Source organism: Salvelinus sp. IW2-2015, linkage group LG14, assembly GCF_002910315.2.
Source record: "Salvelinus sp. IW2-2015 linkage group LG14, ASM291031v2, whole genome shotgun sequence".
NCBI lineage: Eukaryota > Metazoa > Chordata > Actinopteri > Salmoniformes > Salmonidae > Salvelinus > Salvelinus sp. IW2-2015.
This window is the reverse complement of record NC_036854.1, coordinates 13,453,393-13,477,563: the sequence shown is the minus strand read 5'-3', so window position 1 is coordinate 13,477,563 and position 24,171 is coordinate 13,453,393. Positions and strand designations below refer to the sequence as shown.

At 43.5% G+C, this 24,171-nt stretch overlaps 2 protein-coding genes across 4 annotated transcripts in view; both read left to right on the top strand.

The window, feature by feature from the left end:
- Window positions 1–10: 10 nt before the first annotated feature.
- On the top strand, window positions 11–17,227 carry LOC111972764 (tetratricopeptide repeat protein 13-like). Of its 2 annotated transcripts, none has more exon segments than XM_023999836.2 (23): window positions 11–258; window positions 3,135–3,229; window positions 3,334–3,409; window positions 3,492–3,562; window positions 4,515–4,580; window positions 4,823–4,915; window positions 5,251–5,367; window positions 5,471–5,581; window positions 5,695–5,777; window positions 5,906–6,047; window positions 6,862–7,036; window positions 7,705–7,861; window positions 8,062–8,192; window positions 8,489–8,621; window positions 8,788–8,880; window positions 9,025–9,108; window positions 10,575–10,659; window positions 12,108–12,214; window positions 13,600–13,735; window positions 14,154–14,233; window positions 14,402–14,480; window positions 14,649–14,728; window positions 16,550–17,227. In XM_023999836.2, coding segments are annotated over 23 exon segments (2,475 nt in total). In that variant the 5' UTR covers window positions 11–92; the 3' UTR covers window positions 16,665–17,227.
- A 675-nt stretch (window positions 17,228–17,902) lies between these two features.
- Window positions 17,903–24,171, top strand: part of selenol (selenoprotein L) — a 15,172-nt gene continuing 8,903 nt past the window's right edge. The window contains exons 1-6 of one of the 2 annotated variants that reach the window (XM_024000629.2): window positions 17,903–18,093; window positions 18,462–18,540; window positions 19,014–19,067; window positions 19,185–19,230; window positions 19,342–19,466; window positions 20,726–20,840. In XM_024000629.2, coding sequence (XP_023856397.1) covers window positions 17,988–18,093; window positions 18,462–18,540; window positions 19,014–19,067; window positions 19,185–19,230; window positions 19,342–19,466; window positions 20,726–20,840 — 525 coding nt within the window. In that variant the 5' untranslated portion in view covers window positions 17,903–17,987. Of the gene's footprint in view, window positions 18,094–18,461; window positions 18,541–19,013; window positions 19,068–19,184; window positions 19,231–19,338; window positions 19,467–20,725; window positions 20,841–24,171 lie in introns of both variants that reach the window. The other variant, XM_024000628.2, reaches the window with a different exon arrangement.

Here is a 24,171-nt window from a genome sequence, read left to right as displayed (position 1 = left end):
TTGACTGGTAGTTCAGTTCACGATGGGGAGTAGGAACACGGGAACTACATTACCAAAGCTCCAGCGCTCCTCACCTACACATCAAACACAACATGGCACCTGCTGGTAGTGTTGTTGTGGTAGCTCTCTCACTTCTGTACTTATCCCGTGCTATATTTTCCACGGAATACCTCTCTACACTCACTTTCTTCAATAGCGAACTGCACAAACATGGTTGCAGCTCTCCGTCAGAGTGGGAGGAATACACAACGGATTGCGGTAAGCGGTCTTTTAACACAGTTTTGCCACGTCCTCGTAACTCGCTGTGTAGGCAGCTAGCTAAACTAACCAAACCTATTCTTCCGCACCCGTTGACAGGAAGTTACATAGTAAGCGAGAGAGAACTCGTTCTCTCGTAGAGGTTAGGATTTGATTGTAAAGGTCAGGGTGGAATCAGACCCCGCAACTAATCTTTCAAGACTAACAGAAAGTATTTCGACAAGGTCCCCAGTTTCCCCGAATAATGCAGTGCTATGATATCCTTATGTATCTAAGTTTTTAACACGATGCCAGCAAGTACACGCCTTTCCTGAGCGTGAACGTAACCCAGAGCGCACCTCAAAGCTCGCGCTGACTCATTCATTGTCTTGCTGGAACAGGTTATGTATTGGAATGTGCATTGTAGCGAAAGAAAATCAAATTGATTTGCAAATTAATAAAAAACATCCAGCTGAATGAATGAGATCATCCTATGGGTTTCCCACTGAAGTGTCACAACTTGTTTAGGCTTTTATGACTCAAATCAACAATACAGGATTAGTATTTGATGAGCAGTCCCTTCATTGCAGGTAGAAGCCTTGAATCCTGCCAATGTTTGATCCTTATACACTCAGGGCCAGTTTATTGGGTACACCACCCTGTTCACAAAAATGGTTCGCTCCTACAGTGTCACGTGGCCATGGCTTGCTATATAAAGCAGGCATCGAGGCATTGAGTTACTGTTTGATTCAACGTTAGACTGGGCAGAACGAGTGACCTAAGTGACTTTGAGCATGGTATGATCGTCGGTGCCAGGTGCCCTGGTTCCAGTATCTCAGAAACGGACGACACACATGACAGTGTCTAGAGTTTACCAAAAATGGTGCGACAAACAAAAAACATTCAGCTGGTGGCAGTCCTGTGGGTGAAAACGGCTCGTTGAAGGAGAATGGCCAAGAATGGAGCAAGCTAACAGGCGGGCCACAAACAGGCAAATAACAGTACGACAGTGGTGTGAAAATCGGCATCTCGGAACGCACAACTCGTTGGTCCTTGTCACGTTTGGGCTATTGCAGCAGACGACCACACCGGGTTCCACTCCTATCAGCTAAAAACAAGAAGAAGCAGCTCCTGGGCGATCACCAACATTGGACAAATGAGGAATGGAAAAACATATGCTCTGGTCCGACGAATCCCGGTTCTTGTTGCGTCATGCTGATGGAGTCAGGATTTGGCCTAAGCAGCATGAGTCCATGGCCCCATTCTGCCTGGTGTCAACGGTACAGGCTAGTGCTGGTGGTGTAATTGTGTGGGGAATGTTTCCTGGCAAACGTTAGGTCGCTTGATACCAATTGAGCAACATTTCCATGCAGTCTGTTTTAGAGGCAAAAGGGGGTCCGACCCACTAATATATGGCTGTACCTAATAAACTAGTGTGTGTTTTTATACACACACACAGTCAGCAAAAATAAGAAACGTCACTTTTTCAGGACCCTGTCTTTCAAAGATAATTAGTAAAATCCAAATAACTTCACAGATCTTCATTGTAAAGGGTTTAAACACTGTTTCCCATGCTTGTTCAGTGAACCATAAACAATTAATGAACATGCACCTGTGGAACGGTTGTTAAGACACTAACATCTTACAGACGGTAGGCAATTAAGGTCACAGTTATGAAAACTTAGGACACTAAAGAGGACTTTCTACTGACTCTGAAAAACACCAAAAGAAAGATGCCCAGGGTCCCTGCTCATCTGCATGAACGTGCCTTAGGCATGCAACAAGGAGGCATGAGGACTGCAGAMGTGGCCAGGGCAATAAATTGCAATGTCCATACTGTGAGACCTAAGACAGCGCTATAGGGAGACAGGACAGACAGCTGATCGTCCTCGCAGTGGCAGACCACGTGTAACAACACCTGCACAGGATCGGTACATCTGAACATCAGATCAGTGCTCAGACTGTCCGCAATAGGCTGAGAGAGGCTTGACTGGGGGCTTGTAGGCCTGTTGTAAAGGTAGGTTCTCACCAGGCATCACTGGCAATGCGAATACGACTATCACCCCTGGTGAGACAAAACCACGACTCGTCAGTGAAGAGCACTTTTTGCCAGTCCTGTCTGGTTCAGCGACGGTGGGTTTGTTCCCATAGGTGACGTTGTTGCCGGTGATGTCTGGTGAGGACCTGCCTTACAAGAGGCCTACAAGCCCTCAGTCCAGCCTCTCAGCCTATTGCGGACAGTCTGAGCACTGATGGAGGAATTGTGCGTTCTTGGTGTAACTCGGGCAGTTATTGTTGCCATCATGTATATGTCCCGCAGATGTGATGTTCAGATGTACCYATCCTGTGCAGGGGTTATTACACGTGGTCTGCCACTGCGAAGACGATCAGCTGTCCGTCCTGTCTCCSTGTAGCTCTGTCTTAGGTGTCTCACAGTACGGACATTGCAATTTATTGCCCTGGCCACATCTGCAGTCCTCATGCCTCCTTGCAGCATTCCTAAGGCACGTTCACGCAGATGAGCAGGGACCCTGGGCATCTTTCTTTTGGTGTTTTCAGAGTCCGTAGAAAGGCCTCTTTTTAGTGTCCTAAGTTTTCTTAACTGTGACCTTAATTGCCAACCGTCTGTAAGCTGTTAGTGTCTTAACAACTGTTCCACAGGTACATGTTCATTAATTGTTTATCGTTCATTGAACAAGAATGCGAAACAGTGTTTAAACCCTTTACAAAAAGATCTGTGAAGTTATTTGGATTTTTACGAGTTATCTTTGAAAGATAGGGTCTTGAAAAAGGGACGTTTCCTTTTTTTCCTGAGTTTGTGTGTGTGTGTCACCATAATGACCAAGTTGGCAGCAGTCTGGGTGCTTTGTTGTCTGATGCTGTATATTTCCCTACAGAGTCCTTTATTCTACAGTTGGAGGACCCAGACTGTGAGGAAGGAAGCAACCCACCATGCGAGTCTGTCTTCTCTCTCAACGCAGAGAAAATCCTGGTGAGATGCACCAAATTCACTGAGATCTCAGTGCTTTTGCCTGGGCATTTCTGTTTGACTGACTCATTGTAGTGGAGTAACTACCGTTGTCTTCATTCAAACAGAGACAAGCCAAGTTGTTCATAGAGCAGAAGCGATTCCCTTTTGCAGTGGACAACCACAACACAAATGAGGAGCTTGGTAAGAAGTTATTCCTGAAAGAGTTTGGTTTGTGGAGTGTTAGCTATACATTGCTTGACTCTCATTATTCATTTCATTGCAGCTATAGGATATGTTCTTATTGGCAATGGCCTGTACGATGAAGCCATCAAACACTTCTCCTTGTTACTACAGGTTGGTTAACATTCATAGATGCATGAATTACAACACTCATRTTTATACATGTCTTGGTCTGGCCTTCTTGACAGTTGGAATAATGCATATTTTTTGTTTAGATAAATATATTAATAGTAGAGAGACAGACGTACAGACTTCATCGTCCCCCACGATTAAATCGTGGAGGGGACTGTCGATTTGTCTCCGTTCGTCACACTCAAACTCTGACAGCACTGGCGCGATTTTGACTGAACTTGGGTGAATGATGCGTCTTGCCGTAGAGATCCTGCCTTTACTAAATTACACTGATTGGCCATATGGTGGCGCTATAACAAGCGATTGAAAATGCAAACTTTGAAAGGTCACGCCCCTCACCCCGTTTGAGCTAAAGTCATGAAATTCAGTACGTAGGTCCCTCTCCCCACAAGGAACAAATGTGCCTCAGGGACCCCTAAGTCCCGTCATGATGGCTTTTCCACCATTTTGAATTTTTTAAACACTTAAAATGGTACTCTCCTAGCAAAGAATGACCAATCCGCACGAAACTTGTTATGTGGCATCTAAGGACAAAGGTCTCTCAATGCAATATTTTCCAGACTAGTACCTAAAATAACATTGACCAATGAACATTCACGTGGGCGTGGTCTGGCACATAAATGCATATAAATCAGTCACAGATAATCATACTGTAACAACATTTGGTACACATGTTGCAAACACTGTCAAGACACAACATATGCAAGAACATTCATATCGACGAGAACATTCATGGCGCTATAACGGGCACATGTTTTGTTACTGTCAGTGTAGTCTGCTTTGAATTGTAGCCACTAATTGCATCATTCGTGGGGGACGACATGTTTACTGTTGCGTTGTTTACGTTACAATACTTCCCCTCGTTTCTCCCTGCTTTGAATATGTTGTGTGGTTTGCAATGGAGGACATATCAGTGTGTGTTGTCCTCTACTAGGGGGATCCAGAGGTAGTCAGTGCCATCTACGGGAGAGGGATAGCATACGGGAAAAAGAGTCTGCAGGTAAGTGATCACAGCGGCATGATACTAGTTCACAGAATGTTGATACCAGCAGTTTTATTCACAGCAAATGTTTTCAGTATGACACATCATAAATAAAAATCTAATCTGCAATGCTCAGCAGTTAGCATATGTGCTTGTCAGTGGATGTGATTGATGAAGGCTGCGAGTGGCCTTTTTCTTTTTTTTGTCCTGGTGTGTCCAATAGGGGTCACACTGTCTCTTCTTTTCTCCTTCTATGGAAGGACATCAAGAATGCAGACTTGGCGCTGTTCGAGTTGAGCCGAGTCATCACTCTGGAGCCCAACCGCCCTGAGGTATACGAACAGCGGGCAGAGGTGAGGATAATGCTAGGCCTGTTAATGCTTCATGGGTTAACCCACTGTTTGTGTTATACCTGTTAGGGTATTGGTTTTCATTGGTGTTTACTATCATGCTTGAATTGCATGTCTGTTTTAAAATGGAGCAAGTTTCTGTGTCACCCCATGCAAAATGGTTACAAATGAGTGAGGGTGGTATTATTCTCTCAAGCAGGCTTTAAAAAAWAAAWAATCTTACACGGGAGGCAACTYCTGTTGTATTAATGCTATGGCTTGAAGTAGTCTAGTTACTAGACCATTAGACCATTTGGATTTCATGTGTGTCAAGTTTTACTTGAATAATATACTTGCAGATCCTTTCTCCGCTTGGAAGGATCAGTGAGGCTCTGAGTGATCTCTCCAAAGCCATCCAGCTCCAGCCCTCCGCCCGCCTCTARAGACACAGAGGAACTCTGCTCTTTATCGCCGAGGTCAGACTGACAAACCATGATCTGTATATGGGGCCTCTGATTGCTGGTGTTGATATATAAAGTTTCCATAGTTGGTTTTCTGATTTTGTTTTTCCCCGAATAGGATTATGTGGCAGCTATGGAGGATTTTCAACAGTCTTTGGATCTGAAGAAAAACCAGCCCATTGCCATGCTATACAAAGGTCTAACATTCTTCCACAGAGGAATGCTAAAGGTATAGACATTTTTGTAGAAAACCATAGTTGCTCAACTTTGAGTACTGCCAGTGTAACCCGTTTTTGGTTAAATCACTGCATGTTTACGACACAATCTTGTCCCCCCATTCAGGAAGCCATTGAAACATTCAAGGAGGCCCTGAAATTAAAATCTGACTTCATAGATGCGTACAAAAGTCTCGGACAGGCCTACAGGTACATTGGGGAGGCTCTATGACCTGCTTTGGTTTCAACCTGGTCTGTTCACATCGTGGTCAGGAAAAGGACAGGGCCTTAGTACTCATGGGCCAATGCAGTGAGTGATCCCTGTGTCCTGTCTGTAGGGAGCTTGGAGACTTTGAGGCAGCTATGGAGAGCTTCCAGAAAGCCCTGATGCTCAACCAGAACCACATCCAGTCTCTGCAGCTGAGAGGCATGATGCTGTACCACCACGGCAGTCTCCAGGAGGCAGTCGGCAACTTCAAGGTAATGGACGTGTCGCACAGCTTCTTTCTCCGGACACGATATCAGTCTACCAATTACAGTACAGCTGAACTAGTTATTCTGCGTCTACCCTCTTATGATAACAGACTGCTTTACTGTGCGCTGTATGTGCAATAGTACTGGCTAGGATGGGGCTGGCCTGCKATTCAAATGATTCTCATTTGCATCAGTTTTTCTAAGCATGCTGTCTAGAGAGAACCCCCTCGGATCAATACTTGTCCCACTCCCTTTATAACATCAATCCAGCCGTTACAAGCGTTTCTGCTAATGCTTTGTTTTCACTGTGGCATCAGGCGGTTGATGGCATCGCAGTCTAACGAGCAGCAGTGCCGTACCCCTGATCAGACTCGTGTCACGTAGGCCACACTTTGACTGTCGTCATCATTCCATATCCTCTCTCTGTCCCCAAGATAGCATTTGGCAGTGTAAACGCCCTGCTTATTTGCATACTGTCCCATCAGCAGCCCCGCTGTGGCGACTCAGTAGGCCTCACGCGTTACTATGATGGTTACTGTTACCTCCCCCAACACATCACCTTACATGACCGTGTCATGTGCTTCCCAGGCTGCCTGTGGAGAATGTGTTTTGGTGGGGTCATGACTCACCGTGCTAGAGCTGTTAGCCTCAGGCTGTTCACACAGTCAACACCGAAAGGTTAAGTGACTGCAGTGACATCCACTTTGAGTCAGAGTTATGCATGTATGAATTTGAGGTTCCCTCCCTCCGTTTTTTAAATTCTTACACCTATGTGTGTCATTGGACTTGATGTGTAACACTTCCGTGTTGTGTTTTTCAGAGGTGTCTACAGTTGGAGCCCTACAACGAGGTATGTCAGTACATGAAGGGTCTGAGCCACGTGTCCATGGGGCAGTTCTATGAAGGAATCAAGGCTCAGACTAAAGTCATGTTGAATGACCCTCTGCTGGGCCAGAAGGCAAGCTCGGAATATCTCAAAGTGAAATACCTCCGAGGTGAGCGTAGCATTAGTGACCTTAGCTGACTAAACACCACAGTGAAGGAAGTTTCTGATGAACCAACAGAGTGGAGAAGAGACCAGGCTTTCTGGAATTCAGCTAAAATCGATTCACCCAAGGTCAATTCTTAAAAAAAAAAAAAATGGAATTCTTACTATGTACCTATGTTTGTCCTCTGTAGTTGCGTGCCTTTCTTTGCTGAAATTCATACTTTTTCTGTAAACGTTAATCAAATACAACCACCGACTGTTTCCTTGTTGAGATTCAATGGCCGCATGTGCACTGAGTTGCCATTTTAGAGCAACAGCAATGAACAAACAGTCGGCGGTTGTATTTGATTGTTTATTGAAAAAGTGTGGATTTCAGCAAACGAAGGTAGGCACGCAACTACGGAGGACAAACATGGGTACAAGGTAAGCATTTCATAATTGAAATGTAAGTATTGACCTTGTGAGTCGATGTAGTCTAAGCTGAATTCCACAAAGCCTGGTCTCTGCTCCACTCCATTGGTGGAGTTCATCAGAAACTTCCTTCACCGAGGAGTTTAGTCAGCTATAGTGACCTCTGAACTAAAATTTCAACCTGAAGCGGAATGTTGTGTCTTTGATCATTTCTTGCCTATGAAGAAATGGTTAGAATTTTCCTCATGTCATTTCCCCCCACAGAATACTCTCGCTACTTGCACTCACATCTCGACAAACCTGTGGCAGAATATAATGTTGATCAGGATCTTCCAGGAAACTTCAAAAACCACTGGGCAAAACACCTTCCTTTCCTTATAGAGGACTATGAGGAGCAGCCAGGACTGCAGCCTCATATTAAGTGAGTTTAAAGGGATAGAACCTGCTGCTGACTGAACATAGTTCAGTATTTTCTGTCAGGTATAATAGTAGTATATGCTAACTGATGGGTAATGGAGCAGGCTCATTTATAGTAGATGACTTTGACCTACTGAGTGTTTGTGCTATTCAACCCATTTGTAACCTGCCCAACTGATCTTGTTTTGTGCCTTGCCGTTGTAGGGATGTTCTACCTCAGAACTTTGAAAGCTACAACACTGAAGTTCAGAAGCTCATTTGCGCTGCTGATCACCTTGGTGCCCTTATGCAATACGACACACCAGGATTTCTTCCCAATCGCAGAATACACAGAGGTGGGTGAGATACTGAGCACATTTGAGTTCAGCCTCAAATCTGTTGTACATTCTTGGCTGAAATCAGATGAAGTAATTTTGTCAGTTTCAATGTGACTATTAGCCCTGAACAACATGTCCTTTGTTAAAAACAATGTGCATGCWGGAACTCATTTCAAGATAACAAACTATTGTACATGTTGGTCTTTCTCGAATACATATTGTCTCACCCCATCCTATGGCTTTAATCCAGTAGCTCCATAACAGTATATTTCCAAGTTCTGAAATTGAATGTGTGCTGTGTTTCAACTCAATAGCCATGGGCCTAGCAACCCTGGAGGTCATGCAGGCTATGCAGCGCACCTGGAGCAATTCAAAGGTGCGAGTCAACGGCAAAACCAGGCAGATGCAGTGGAGAGACATGTTCGATATTGCCGTCAAATGGAGGAGGTGAGGCTTGGGTGTGAGATTGTTTTATAGTCACTTTTTTAAACAAAATGTTATTACCACAATGGGCATCTGCAGTATCAATTACCACCCTGTCTACTGTTTCTGTATTGTCAGTCTGAGGTTTGGTACATGTTTCAAGTCATTGTGGTATTCTGTCCCTGTGAAGGATCGCTGATCCAGACCAGCCTGTTCTGTGGCTGGACCAGATGCCTGCCAGAAGTCTCAGCCGAGGGTTCAATAACCATATCAACCTCATCAGGTAACCTAAAGGAAAATGACATCAAATCGTCTCAAAGATAGTCGCTGTGTAAATCTGACACACAACTGTTGAGTCAAGTTGTATTTTTAGATAATGTTTTAATCTTTTGATTATGTGGTTTACCTGTTTTGTTTGTTTCCACAGAGGACAAATCATCAACATAAGATACTTGGCCTACTTTGACAACATACTCAATTTCATCAAAGACAGAATATTGGTTTACCACAGGTGTGCCTTTTTAAAGAAAATACAGATTGTTTATTAGAGAAATATTTTCTACATGGTGATATACAGTGCATTCGGAAAGTATTCAGACCCCTTGACTTTTTCCACATTTAGTTACGTTACAGCCTTATTCTGAAATTGGTTAAATTGTTTTCCTCATCAATCTACACACAAAACCCCATAATGACAAAGCAAATGTATACAAAATAAACGTATACAGACCCTTTACTCAGTACTTTATTGAAGCACCTTTGCCAGCGATTACAGCCGCAAGTCTTCTTTGGTATGACACTGCAAGCTTGGAACACCTGTATTTGGGTSGTTTCTCCCATTATTCTCTGCAGATCCTCTCAAGCTCTGTCAGGTTGGATGGAGAGCGTTGCTGCACAGATATTTTCATGTATCTCCAGAGATGATCGATTGGGTTCAAGTCCGGGCTCTGGCTGGGCCTRTCAAGGACATTCAGAGACTTGTCCCGAAGCCACTCCTGCATTGTCTTGGCTGTGTGCTTGGGGTCCGCAGGGATGGTGCCAGGTTTCCTCCAGACGTGACGCTTGGCATTCAGGCCAAAGAGTTCAATCTTGTTTTCATCAGACCAGATAATCTTGTTTCTCATGGTCTGAAAGTTCTTTAGTTGCCTTTTGGCAAACTCCCAGCGGGAGTCCCAAACTCCTTTTACTGAGGTGTGGCTTCCGTATAGCCACTCTACTATTAAGGCCTGATTGGTGTAGTGCCGCAGAGATGGTTGTCCTTCTGGAAGGATCGCCCATCTCCACAAAGGAACTCTGGAGCTCTGTCAGAGTGACCATCAGGTTCTTGGTCACCTCCCTGATCAAGGCCCTTCTCCCCGATTGCTCAGTTTGGCCAGGTGCCAGCTCTAGGAAGAGTCTTGGTGGTTACAAAGGTATTCTATTTAAGAATGATGGAGGCCACTTTGTTCTTGGGGACCTTCAATGCTGCAGAAATAGTTTGGTACCCATCCCCAGATCTGTGCATCGACACAATCCAGTCTCAGTGCACTACAGTCAATTCTTTGGCCTTGTGGCTTGGTTTTTGCAATAACATGCGCTGTCAACTGTGGGACCTTAAGCAGACAGGTGTGTGCCTTTCCAAATCGTGTCAATTGAATTTACGACAGGTGGACTCCAGTCAAGTTGTAGAAACATCTAAAGGATGATCAATGGCAGCAGGATGCACCTGAACTCAATTTTGAGTCTCATAGCAAAGGGTCTGAATACTTATGTAAATAAGGTATTTGTTCCTTTTTATTTTTTTATTTTATTTTTGCAAACATTTCGAAACCTGTTTTTCGCTTTGTCATTATGGGGTATTGTGTGTAGATTTATGGGGGGGAATAATATAATCCATTTTAGAATAAGGCTGTAATTTAACAAAATGTGGAAAAAGGGAAAGGGTCTGAATACTTTCCAAATGCACTGTATGTTGACTTACTGATGCATTGTCCTCAGGGCATACAACCCAAGAGGCCTACTGGAAGTCAGACAAGCACTGGAAAATGTGAACACGGTGGAAGACCTTATCCCCATAATGAAGGTAATAAGAACACAGGGTTAGACATACAGGGGAGGTTTAGGAAACCCTCCGGGCCTGTCGATAATACCCGTCAGTGGCCCGCTTGGGCTAGTGATTTCTGTTGTTGTAATAATGCTATTTTTAATCTAAGCTATATAATTGATTCAAACAACTAAATTCCCGAAGCTGTTAGTTTGTTGATTATTTATCACATGCACGTTGCACACGCACAGCCTAGATAATTGTCAGGCAGAGAGAGTGCGCAGCTCTCAAACAGCTGGTTGTTTGGTGGAGCAGCTCACCAAAGACCGACAGTGATACAGTAGGGGTAGGAAAGATGTGTTGAATATTTGCGATGCACAATGCAGGCATCATTGAATATCCGACCATGAAAATCAGACATTTCCTCAAGGCTATTTGGACCTTTAAAAGTCCTTGATGTTATTGCCGATTTAGAGGTTCTGCTGCTCCAATAGCAATATACTTATTCCGTGATTTCATTTTTGATCGTTTTTTAAGAGAGATGTTGCCGCTTTTGTTTGTTTCAATTGACGGGTGTTGCGCTAGTCTGTTGCCTTTTGTTAAGGTAAAGCCGAGCATTATGAGCAAAAGAGACAACGTCAAATGTTGGCGACAACTTGGTTTTCCATACAAAGCGTTCAATTACAAAGGGTACTCGTTTTTATATCGCTTTCTCGTTTTAAAACATGATACAATAACCCCTCAATAACTCTTCTCAAATGGCGAGACCAAGTAAAGCTACCACATGGACAGACTTTATTAGTGTGTTTGTGTCAGGATAATTTATTGGGGCATGCTGTATTTAGTCAGTCAATGCCCACATTATTTTTACATATTTTAGAATGTAAACATAATGTGAATGTCAATGTATAATTCCATTGGGTAGGGATATTAAAAATGCATTATTCATCAAGTGGTAATGCATACTTATTTTGTATAATGTGTTTTTTGTTGGGGGTGGGGCTGGGATCTATAGACTAACAACAATGAAATGTAAAATGTAGGTCCTTGAATTTGGCTTGCCAGTATGAACTGTGTATACGGCTACTTGCTTAGCCTGCAAATTAAATCTAAAATCACTTGCTATTGAAATTATGGGAGCATCATTCACTTTCCTGTCAGATCTTGACTCTGGACAGTATTTTTTTTCATTTGCGTCAGTAGTTTTCAGTTGGCGCTGTCCTGGTGAGCCACTGGCAAATTTACTTGAATGTCGAGCCCTGGAACAACACCCTGATAAGAAAATATTGACTCCTCAAATTAGTATGATAGTGTTTTCGGTTTGAGGCCTGATGTATTCATGGGAATAGCATCTAGGAACTACTGAGTGGTGTGTGTGTGTGTGATATCATGTACGTCAGAGTTGAGATCTAGGTCAACTTGGCATGTGTTTCAACGCTGATAGAATGTCTGATATGCTGCTGTTTTGCCTTTCTATCCTGAAGCAGTTTAACAGTAAAACAAGAGATGGCTTCACAGTTAACTCCAAGGTGCCCAGTCTAAAAGACCCTGGCAAAGAATATGACGGCTTCACAATCACCATAACGGGAGACAGGTCAGTTTATTTGGTTCTAATACATGAGTAAAGAACTGAGCTCTTGACATTATAGTCTACCTCCATTAGTGGTTTACCTAAGATTTTCCAATCAAATGGAAATTTGAGAATTTTTCCCATCATGGTACATCATTTAATGTTCAAAAAATGGCAGGGTTTGGTATTGCAACTTGGGTTAGTTGAAAGCAGTTAAATACATGTAACTGCCAACATAATGGAAACATTTGAGTAAATGAGGGATACAAAGTATATTGAAAGCCGGTGGTTCCACACAGCTGTGGTTCCTGAGTTAATTAAGCAATTAACATGATTAGGGTCATGTATAAAAATGCTTGTCAGGCCATTTATTTTGGCTACCATGACTATGCCCCCATAGGATGACAATGCCCCCATCCACAGGGCACGAGTGGTCGCTGAATGGTTAGACAAGCATGTAAATGATGATAACCATAATCCATGGCCGTTTCAGTCACCAGTTCTCAACCCAATTGAACACTAATGGGATATTCTGGAGTGYCGCTTGAGACTGCGTTTTCCACCACCATCAACAAAACACCAAATTATGGAATTCCTTGTGGAAGAATGGTGTCGCATCCTTCCAATAGAGTTCCAGACACTTGTAGTGTCTATGCTAAGGTGCTGTGAAGCTGTTCACCGGCTCGTGGTGGCCCAATGCCCTATGTAGACGCTTTGTTGGTGTTTCCTTTATTTTGGCAGTTAAATGTTATTCATTGAAGCACAGGTTTGTTCATTTGAATTCACAGCTCAGATGTTTCTGTCAGGGAACTTTTAACAAATGTTCTAGGTCTGTTTGTTGACATTGCATTCCAGTTACATTATGTTGTAGAAAAAACGAATCCTTTCCTTGCTAAAACCATGTTGAACAGGGAAATAAAATCTAACTTTCCCAAAAGCCCCGGAACCAGACAATCAGTCCATTTGGGGTTGCAGAACAAAAACACCAGAAACTGCAAGAGGCAAGAGCTGCAGTGAGAAACATATTGTATAGGATTCCTCAAGTGTGGAATATTATCCCAAAAATAAATGGTTTCGTTTGAGAAATGAAATATAAACAGCCTAGCCCCTACGGTGTAGGCCGTCATTGTAAATAAATATTTTTGTTCTTTACTGACTTGCCTATTTAAATCATTTGAACCGATATGAATTCTTTGTCATTCAGCTCAAACTTTCTAAGACATTTTGAAATGAAAGTCTTGAAATACTATGATTCAGCTTCTCCTCAGCTCTAACCCTGTAGCTTTCACTAAAGTGCACCTTGTTGTCTGTCCCTTGATGAATGTCGATGTACAGTACCACGGCGGTTGTACAGACCATGTTACACACCACAGTGTTTGTTCAGACGGTGTGTATTTGTGTGACCTTAGAGTGGGCAACATGCTGTTCTCAGTGGAGACCCAGACCACAGAGGAGCGCACTCAGCAGTACCAGTCTGAGATTGAGTCCATCTACAAAGACCTGACTGCCAAGGGCAAGGCTCTCATGCTGTCCACTGAACTTGGGGTATGCTCTCTCTCTCTCGATCACTTGTTTTCCATTCCCTCTTTTCTTTTGTCTGACTGTCAGTGTTGGCTTCCAGTTGTGAAATGAATTGCCATCTCAACAATTCGATCCATAATGTTGCTCTACTATCTGATGTAAATCCAAAATTGTCCTTTTGTCGTGTTGATAGATTCACTCTCTACCACTGAAAAATTGGGAGTGGACAGTTTTGCATGAGGCTACCTAACCTGTTCATTATTCCGTTCCTTATTTAACTTGGTAGATTCCTCCCAAGTTAACTGAATTTTAACAAACTTCAGATATGACTTAATCATGACGACCCACATACAGTATCAATATCAGTTTCCCATGGTTGTATAATGATATTACCTCAGAGTGGACCCTGTAGTATGAATTGGTTTTGTTTTCTCTCTTTCAGGATGCAGATGCAGTGTGTAATTTAATTCTCTCGCTGGTTTACTACTTCTGTAATCTTATGCCCCTCTCCAGAGGGTCTAGGTAAGGTGTTATCCAAGTCATATTTTCTGCTGTAACCATCAAGACATGATGTAACGACACAGTTTTCAGTTTGGTTCTGTCTGAATTGTGATTTTACTTTGTGAAAGGTTTTTTTAGTTATGAAATCAGTCTAAATTCTCTATATTTTGTCCCCATTTCCCTTTACAGTGTTGTGGCATACTCTGTTGTCATGGGAGCACTGATGGCCAGTGGGAAGGAGGTGATAGGCAGAATCCCCAAAGGGAAGGTAATACTGCTGAATAGTTTTGCTCTACTTTACACCACGTCATTATAATACATTACATTTTCCAGTGGTGGAAAATGGMTTATTCATAATCATGTATACTATATGTATTTATCAATGAGCCTGTTTTTAAGCATTTTCCTTGTTTATGATTTTTTTAAATTCCTCCAGTTGGTTGATTTTGAAGCCATGACAACACACAGTCCTGACAGCTTTAGTAAAACAGCAAAAAACTGGATGAATTTAAAGAGGTGAGTAGCTCGGCATATCCACTTGCATCACCTTTAAACACATAAGTTGGCCAATTATTTATTTCAATGTGTATTGATAACCATATACAGTACCAGTCAAAAGTTTGGACACACTTACTCATTTTCTTTATTTTTACTATTTTCTACATTGTAGAATAATAGTGAAGACATCAAAACTATGAAATAGCATATATGGAATCATGTAGTCACCAAAAAGGTGTTAAACAAATCAAAATGTATGTTATATTTTAGATTCTTCAAAGTAGCCACCCTTTCCCTTGATGACAACTTTGCACTCTCTTGGCATTCTCTCAACCAGCTTCATAAGGCATGCTTTTCCAACGGTCTTGAAGGAGTTCCCACATATGTTGAGCACTTGTTGGCTGCTTTTCCTTCACTCCGCGGTCCAACTCATCCCAAACAATCTCAATTGGGTTGAGGTTGGGGGATTGTGGAGGCCAGGTCATCTGGGGGCGGCAGGTAGCCTAGTGGTTAGAGCATTGGGCCAGTAACCGAAAGGTTGCTGGATCGAATCCCCGAGCTGCCAAGGTAAAAAAAAAATCTGTTCTGCCCCTGAACAAGGCAGTTCCCCGGTAGGGCCGTCGGTAGGCCTTCATTGTAAATAGGAATTTGTTCTTAACTGACTTGCCTAGTTAAATAAATAAAAATCTGATACAGCACTCCATCTCTCTCCTTCTTGGTCAAATAGCCCTTACACAGCTTGTTGTCCTGTTGAAAAACAAATGATAGTCCCACTAAGCTCAAACCAGATGGGATGGCGTATCGCTGTGGTTGCCATGCTGGTTAAGTGTGCCTTGAATTCTAAATAAATCACTGACAGTGTCACCAGCAAAGCACCATCACACCACCACCTCCATGCTTCACGGTGAGAACCACACATGCGGAAATCATCCGTTCAGCTACTCTGCATCTCAAAGACACAGCGGTTGGAACCAGAAATCTCAAATTTGGACTCATCAGACCAAAGGGCAGATTTCCACCAGTCCATTGCTCGTGTTTCTTGGCCCAAGCAAGTCTCCTCTTATTATTGGTGTCCTTTAGTAGTGTTTTTTTTGCAGTAATTTGACCATGAAGGCCTGATTCACACAGTCTCCTCAGTTGAGGACAGTTGATGTTGAGATGTGTCTGTTACTTGAACTCTGACTCATTTATTTGAGCTGCAATTTCTGATGCTGGTAACTCTAATGAACTTATCCTCTGCAGCAGAGGTAACCCTGGGTCTTCCTTTCCTGTGGCGGTCCTCATGAGAGACAGTTTCATCATAGCGCTTCATGGTTTTTGCATCTGTACTTGAAGAAACTTTCAAAGTTCTTGAAATGTTCCGGATTGACTGACCTTCATGTCTTAACGTAATGTACTGTTCTCTTTGCTTATTTGAGCTGTTCTTGCCATAATATGGACTTGGTATTTTACCAAATAGGGCTGTCTTCTATATACCACCCCTACCTTGTCACAACACAACTGATTGGCTCAAACACATTAAGAAGGAAATACATTTCACAAATGAACTTTTAACAAGGCCCACCTGTTAATTGAAATGCATTCCTGCTAACTACCTCATGAAGCTGGTTGAGAAAATGCAAAGCTGTCAAGGCAAAGGATGGCTACTTTGAAGAATTTCAAATATATTTGGATTTTGCTTACTACATGATTCCATATGTGTTATTTCATAGTCTTCACTATTATTCTGCAATGTAGAAAATAGTAAAAATGAAGAAAAACACTGGAATGAGTAGGTGTGTCCAAACTTTTGACTGGTACTGTGTGTATATATTTATTTTTTTATATTTATTTTCTTAGCCTACCAGTGTGGTACCAGAGTCTTCCGTCAGTAGCAGGAACCTTCCCAACGACTAGAACCATGATTGAGGTCCTCAACACGGACTCCACATCGCACTGTCCAAAGAAGTCCTAACACCACTTCTTCTGACGAGAACAAGGGCCTGTCTGTCTGCTCATAGTCTCTGGCCAAGCTCAACCCCCAAAGCACAACGTCTGTCTAAACATGATTCAGAGCAACTACATGTTGTTCAGGTATGGCCCTATGTATGCAATACCAGCAAAACCCTAGGGTCTAGTATGTAAAAGCTACGAAATGTAATTAATTACATTAATTTGAATGAGGTAATCTCTCGATCGTGATTGGCACAATTCTGTTTTTAACAACCCTCGCAGCTATTCAGTTTATAAGCAGAGAAAGATGTTAACTTAACTTAACTTCAGGGCTATGCAGTTCCACTTGGGATACTTGAACATTTAGAAAAGTGAAGCAATCTTTTTATTTAGTCTTGTTGATATTGGACAGTGTTACTCTGTGCCATTGCCATTTTCTGGAATTGTTTTTAACTTGACCCAAAAAGGGCACGAGGAAGGGTTGGTTTCAGGTTGTGTCCAACTTGTTTTGGGTTTATTTTGAGACATCTGTGATTTTCATTGTTGCTTTTCTTTTTTCTGTAAAATGTTTGTAAATAATTTGACCATGGTCTTATAGACACAACATTAGAACAAACGTTCAGGGATACATTTTGGGGATTTTGTTCAATTGCTCTGAAGAACCTCATGTCAGGACAAGCTTTGGTTTTCAGTTTATGTTCCCCACTTACCCTTTTACTGTTAATGACAGGATAGAATATGCATTGCTTGCATGGGTCCTTATTGAATGAGCTCCAGAAGATCACATCCAACAACAGAAAACTGCTTAATTGACTTTTTTTGGCAGAACTACTGTTATGTTTCCATATCAATGATTGTGCTGAATTGCTGGGATTTTTAAAATTTTATTTTAGCACTGGGTGAATTGGCTATGTTTATTAAAGCTCAAATGTGGATTTTTAAGCGAGCAATATGTCCCATCTTGAAGTTTTAAACTTGAAGGAATGACATCTGGAGATTTTGGGGAATTGGTATGTTCAATACAATTGGTTGACAAATGAGTGGTTTGTTTCTTATTTCAAGTCAACCAGAGGTGATAATTATATGTTTATTTACAGTTATGCCACATCACCCACAAAGATGTTTAATTAATGAGCTTGCTAAACCTTTCCAACACACCTTACTTGTACTTCATGATTCAGGTCAGCAGATGTCGCACAAGTGCTCCTAAATACTGTAAACCACCATCCCTTAGCCAAGTCATGTGGTGTTCGATAAGCAAGGATATGGTTTGCTTGCTTGCTGCACAGTAGCAGTTAAACACTAGTGATTCTGCTCTGCTGAAGGTGCCTGACCGGGTCTGAACATGGCTGAAGATATCAGTGAGGCAGAGGATACTCTTATTTATGGTTTAAAAGCCTTGAATACTATGGGAAGAATCCTACTTGAAAATGGCAAGCAAGAAGCAGCAGGTACAGTATATAACGTTACTACCAGTATTTCTGTAGCTATCTTGTTCCATTACCTAGCTAACTGTCACATGTAACCTACGCAAAATTGTAAAGTGAGCCAAGAGCAGCAGACTATAAATAGCTATTAATATTGACAGTGTGGTGTCTGTAAGCACTAGAGTGAATTCTGCTACCATCAGTTTTTTTTTTTTTTATCCCCCTGAAATCATCTGATACATTACATGTAGCCTACAGGGCATGTTCTTTTAAGTAGGAGAGTGTGTTGGGGATTAATAATTTAACAATAGGGAACTAAGCCCTGTCATGCATTTGCCAACACTGACATTTTCACAATCGGCTGGCTACATTGTTACTTTGTCATTCCTCAGGTTCCATTGAAGATTTTGTCCCAAATAAAATTACAACTTTATTTGGACTAATGACTTGTGCTGCCAACTTCTACAACAGGTGGGTGCATTTTAGAGATGTGATGCCAACCTCTACAACAGGTGGGTGCATTTTAGAGACGTTGTGGTACCAACTTCTACAACAGGTGGGTGCATTTTAGAGACGTTGTGGTACCAACTTCTACAACAGGTGGGTGCATTTTAGAGACGTTGTGGTACCAACTTCTACAACAGGTGGGTGCATTTTAGAGACGTTGTGGTACCAACTTCTACAACAGGTGGGTGCATTTTAGAGACGTTGTGGTACCAACTTCTACAACAGGTGGGTGCATTTTAGAGACGTTGTGGTACCAACTTCTACAACAGGTGGGTGCATTTTAGAGACGTTGTGGTACCAACTTCTACAACAGGTGGGTGCATTTTAGAGACGTTCGGCCTACTTTATTTTCTTTTCCTCATTTGTTTTGCTGACATACTGAGGGTTGGGGTCATTTTGGTTCAATTCTGCTGAATCATTTTGTTAACATTTGTTAGTATTGGTGTGAAGAAGAGGATCGATGCTGAAGACCTGTGGAAGAAGTCTTATCAGTGAGTTTGAAGATCAAGTATCAACCTGTGTGACCTCAAATCTGCAAACAAATGTTATTTTAGATGAAACTGACACCTCTCTTTGACAGACACCTCTCTCTCCCAATATTTCACCAGCCATGCCAAGGTGCAAGAGCAAGTAGAGGAGCTCCTGCAGTTGGAGGTTAGTCTTCCAGTCTGCACAATGGTCCATTGTTACCTGTGGTTGAGGTGTACCCTTGGAAAGACTTGAGAGATGAGGGTGTGTGTGTGTGTGCTTTTGCTCCTGAAGGAGGAATGGGATGCCTTTCTGGACCGCATAGACACTGAGCTGAAGACAAGTGACAAACGGCTCACAGGAGGACCAACTTCACAGAATCTGAGTGCTGATACACCCCTCACAGATGCCAGGAGTGGAGAGTGAGTCAGCATAGATAGATACTGAACAATAATATAAACGCAACATGCAATAATTTCAAAGGTTTTACTGAATTACAGTTCAAATAAGGAAATCAGTCAATTTAAATTAATGAATTACGCCCTAATCTATGGATTTCACATGAATGGGAGTACAGATATGCATCTATTGGTCACAGATAACTTTAAAAAGGATAGGGGCATGGATCAGAAACAGTCAGTATCTGGTGTGACCACCATTTGCTTCATGCAGCATGACAAATCTCCTTCGCATAGAGTTGATCAGGCTGTTGATTGTGGCCTGTGGAATGTTATCTCACTCCTCTTAAATGCCTGGCTGTGCGAAGTTGCTGGATATTGGTGGGAACTGGAACACGTTGTTGTACAKGATCCAGAGCAACCCAAACGTGCTCAATGGGTGTCTGGTGAGTATGCAGACCATGGAAGAACTGAGACATTTTCAGCTTCCAGGAATTGTGTACAGATCCTTACGACACGGGGCTGTGCATTTTACTGAAACATGAGGTGATGGTGGCGGATAAATGGCCCGACACTGGGCCTCAGGATCTCGTTACGGTATCTCTGTGTATTCAAATTGCCATTGATAAAATGCAATTGTMTTCATTGTCCATAGCTTATGCCTGCCCATACCATAACCCCACCAACACCATGGGGCACTCAGTTCACAACGTGACATCAGCAAACTGCTCGCCCACACAACACCATACACATGGTCTGCGGTTGTGAGGTTGGTTAGACGTACTGCCAAATTCTCTAAAATGACAAGTCACCTAGACTTATGGTAGAGAAATGATCATTKAATTCTCTGGCAACAGCTCTGGTGGACATTCCTGCAGTTAGCATGCCAATTTCACGATCCCTCGAAACATGAGACTATGGCATTGTGTTGTGTGACAAAACTGCACATTTTTAGTGGCCTTTTATTGTCCTCAGCACAATGTGCACCTGTGTAATGATCATGCTGTTTAATACGCTGCTTGATATGCCACACCTGTCAGGTAGATGGATTATCTTGGTGAAGGAGAAATGCCCACTAACAGGGATGTAAACAAGAAATAAGAGAAATAAGCTTTATGTGCGTATGACATTTTTTGGGGATATTTTATTTCAGCTCATGAAGCACGGGGACAACGCTTTACATGTTGCGTTTATATTTTTGTGAAGTGTATTTAAAAAAAMAAAAATTTCTGCTATTTAGACAGAAATTACCCAAACAGACCCTATGTTGTTGTGTTGTGCAGGAATGTGACTCTGGGACTGTACTTTGGGAAAGGGGAGAATCTGCTGCTGGTTCTGATCCGACACTTTGGATGACTACCGTGACGCGAGCACGTGGCTGAGCTTGCGACCCAACAGGTCAGTCAATCAAATCAAATCAAATCAAATTTTATTAGTCACATACACATGGTTAGCAGATGTTAATGCGAGTGTAGCGAAATGCTTGTGCTTCTAGTTCCGACAATGCAGTAACTATCTCATGTAAGCAACTGACTAGTATCCTATGGGTAAGGTGGTGCATGAGTAAGGAAAGATACCAAGGTGGCGATTGGAGGTTGGGATAATTTAAAAGATGAGAGTGCCTTATGTCCGGTAGCATGTATTACATGTATACTAAAGATGGCAAGATGAGCACCGCTAGATGATAGTAGAGTACCAGGCTATAATTACTAGGAGATGAGGTAATGCCCGGATAACTGGTGTAGAGCAGGTACTTCGCTAAAGTGGCAATAGGGCTTCGGAAGTGGCATTGTTTAAGCGGAGTGGGGCTAGTAGATGTTGCCTATGCCAAATTAGGATGTGGTCAGTAAAGTTTCCAGTGCAACCATTTGCGCCATATTTTACGTTGAAGTGGGCTGGACGTTGTATTGTTCTTCCAGCTCCAGACTTGAGTGCCTTTGTGCGTGAGCGGCCGCTAATGATTAGTCATGGGTGGCTGGCCTGCTCTGAGGGTTTTAACACGTCTGATGCGCCATCTTCTACCTGTTTGCAGGCACACCGAGGATCTACCGTCTATAGTCTCGCTCAGTGTGTTTTCAGTCTCTCGGTCCCTGCTTTGATGCACCTGTACTGACCTCGCCTTCTGGATGATAGCGGGGTGAACAGGCAGTGGCTTGGGTGGTTGTTGTCCTTGATGATCTTTATGGCCTTCCTGTGACATCGGGTGGTGTAGGTGTCCTGGAGGGCAGGTAGTTTGCCCCGGTGGCGTTCTGCAGACCTCACTACCTCTGGAGAGCCTTACGGTTGGGGCGGAGCATTTGCCGTACCAGGCGTTGATACAGCCCGACAGGATGCTCTCGATTGTGCATCTGTAGAAGTTTGTGAGTGCTTTTGGTGACAAGCCGAATTTCTTCAGCCTCCTGAGGTTTGAAGAGGCGCTGCTGCGCCTTCTTCACACGCTGTCTGTGTGGGTGGACCAATTCAGTTTGTCCGTGATGTGTACACCGAGGAACTTAAAACTTTCCACCTTCTCCACTACTGACCCGTCGATGTGGATAGGGGGGTGCTCCCTCTGCTGTTTCCTGAAGTCCACAATCATCTCCTTTGTTTTGTTGACGTTGAGTGTGAGGTTATTTTCCTGACACCACACTCCGAGGGCCCTCACCTCCTCCCTGTAGGCCGTCTCGTCGTTGTTGGTAATCAAGCCTACCACTGTAGTGTCATCCGCAAACTTGATGATTGAGTTGGAGGCGTGCATGGCCACGCAGTCGTGGGTGAACAGGGAGTACAGGAGAGGGCTCAGAACGCACCCTTGTGGGGCCCCAGTGTTGAGGATCAGCGGGGTGGAGATGTTTTACCTACCCTCACCACCTGGGGGCGGCCGTCAGGAAGTCCAGGACCCAGTTGCACAGGGCGGGGTCGAGACCCAGGGTCTCGAGCTTGATGACGAGTTTGGAGGGTACTATGGTGTTAAATGCTGAGCTGTAATCGATGAACAGCATTCTCACATGGGTATTCCTCTTGTCCAGATGGGTTAGGGCAGTGTGCAGTGTGTTGCGATTGCGTCGTCTGTGGACCTATTGGGTCGGTAAGCAAATTGGAGTGGGTCTAGGGTGTCCGGTAGGGTGGAGGTGATATGGTCCTTGACTAGTCTCTCAAAGCACTTCATGATGACGGAAGTGAGTGCTACGGGCGGTAGTCGTTTAGCTCAGTTACCTTAGCTTTCTTGGGAACAGGAACAATGGTGGCCCTCTTGAAGCATGTGGGAACAGCAGACTGGGATAAGGATTGATTGAATATGTCCGTAAACACACCAGCCAGCTGGTCTGCGCATGCTCTGAGGACGCGGCTGGGAATGCCGTCTGGGCCTGCAGCCTTGCGAGGGTTAAACGTTTAAATGTTTTACTCACCTCGGCTGCAGTGAAGGAGAGCCCGCAGGTTTTGGTAGGGGGCCGTGTCAGTGGCACTGTATTGTCCTCAAAGCGGGCAAAAAAGTTGTTTAGCCTGTCTGGGAGCAAGACATCCTGGTCCGCGACGGGGCTGGTTTTCTTTTTGTAATCCGTGATTGACTGTAGACCCTGCCACATACTCTTGTGTCTGAGCTGTTGAATTGCGACTCGATTTTGTCTCTGTACTGGGACTTAGCCTGTTTGATTGCCTTGCGGAGAGAATAGCTACACTGTTTGTATTCGGTCATGCTTCCGGTCACCTTGCCCTGGTTAAAAGCAGTGGTTCGCGCTTTCAGTTTCACGCGAATGCTGCCGTCAATCCACGGTTTCTGGTTTGGGAATGTTTTAATCGTTGCTGTGGGTACGACATCGTCAATGCACTTCCTAATGAACTCGCTCACCGAATCAGCATATTCGTCAATATTGTTGTTGGACGCAATGCGGAACATATTCCAATCCGCGTGATCGAAGCAGTCTTGAAGCGTGGAATCAGATTGGTCGGACCAGCGTTGAACAGACCTGAGCGCGGGAGCTTGTTGTTTTAGTTTCTGTTTGTAGGCTGGAATCAACAAAATGGAGTCGTGGTCAGCTTTTCCGAAAGGGGGCGGGGGAGGGCCTTATATGCGTCGCGGAAATTAGTATAACAATGATCTAGGGTTTTTCCAGCCCTGGTAGCACAATCGATATGCTGATAGAATTTAGGGAGTTTTGTTTTTAGATTAGCCTTGTTAAAATCCCCAGCTACGATGAATGCAGCCTCAGGGTGTGTGGTTTCCAGTTTTACAAAGAGTCAGATAAAGTTCGTTCAGGGCCATCGATGTGTCTGCTTGGGGGGAATATATACGGCTGTGATTATGATTGAAGAGAATTCCCTTGGTAGATAATGCGGTCGACATTTTATTGTGAGGAGTTCTAGATCAGGTGACAGAATGACTTGAGTTCCTGTGTGTTGTTATGATGATCACACCACGTCTCGTTAATCATAAGGCATACCCCCCCGCCCCTCTTCTTACCAGAAAGATGTTTGTTTCTGTTGGCGCGATGCATGAAGAAACAGTGGCTGCACCGACTCCGTTAGCGTCTCTTGAGTTAGCCATGTTTCCGTGAAGCAGAGCACGTTGCAATCCCTGATGTCTCTCTGGAATGCTACCCGTGCTCGGATTTCATCAACCTTATTGTCAAGAGACTGGACATTGGCGAGTAGTATGCTAGGGAGTGGAGCGCGATGTGCCCGTCTCCGAAGCCTGGCCAGGAGACCGCCTCGTTTCCCCTTTTACGGCGTCGCACAGGGTCGCCGGCTG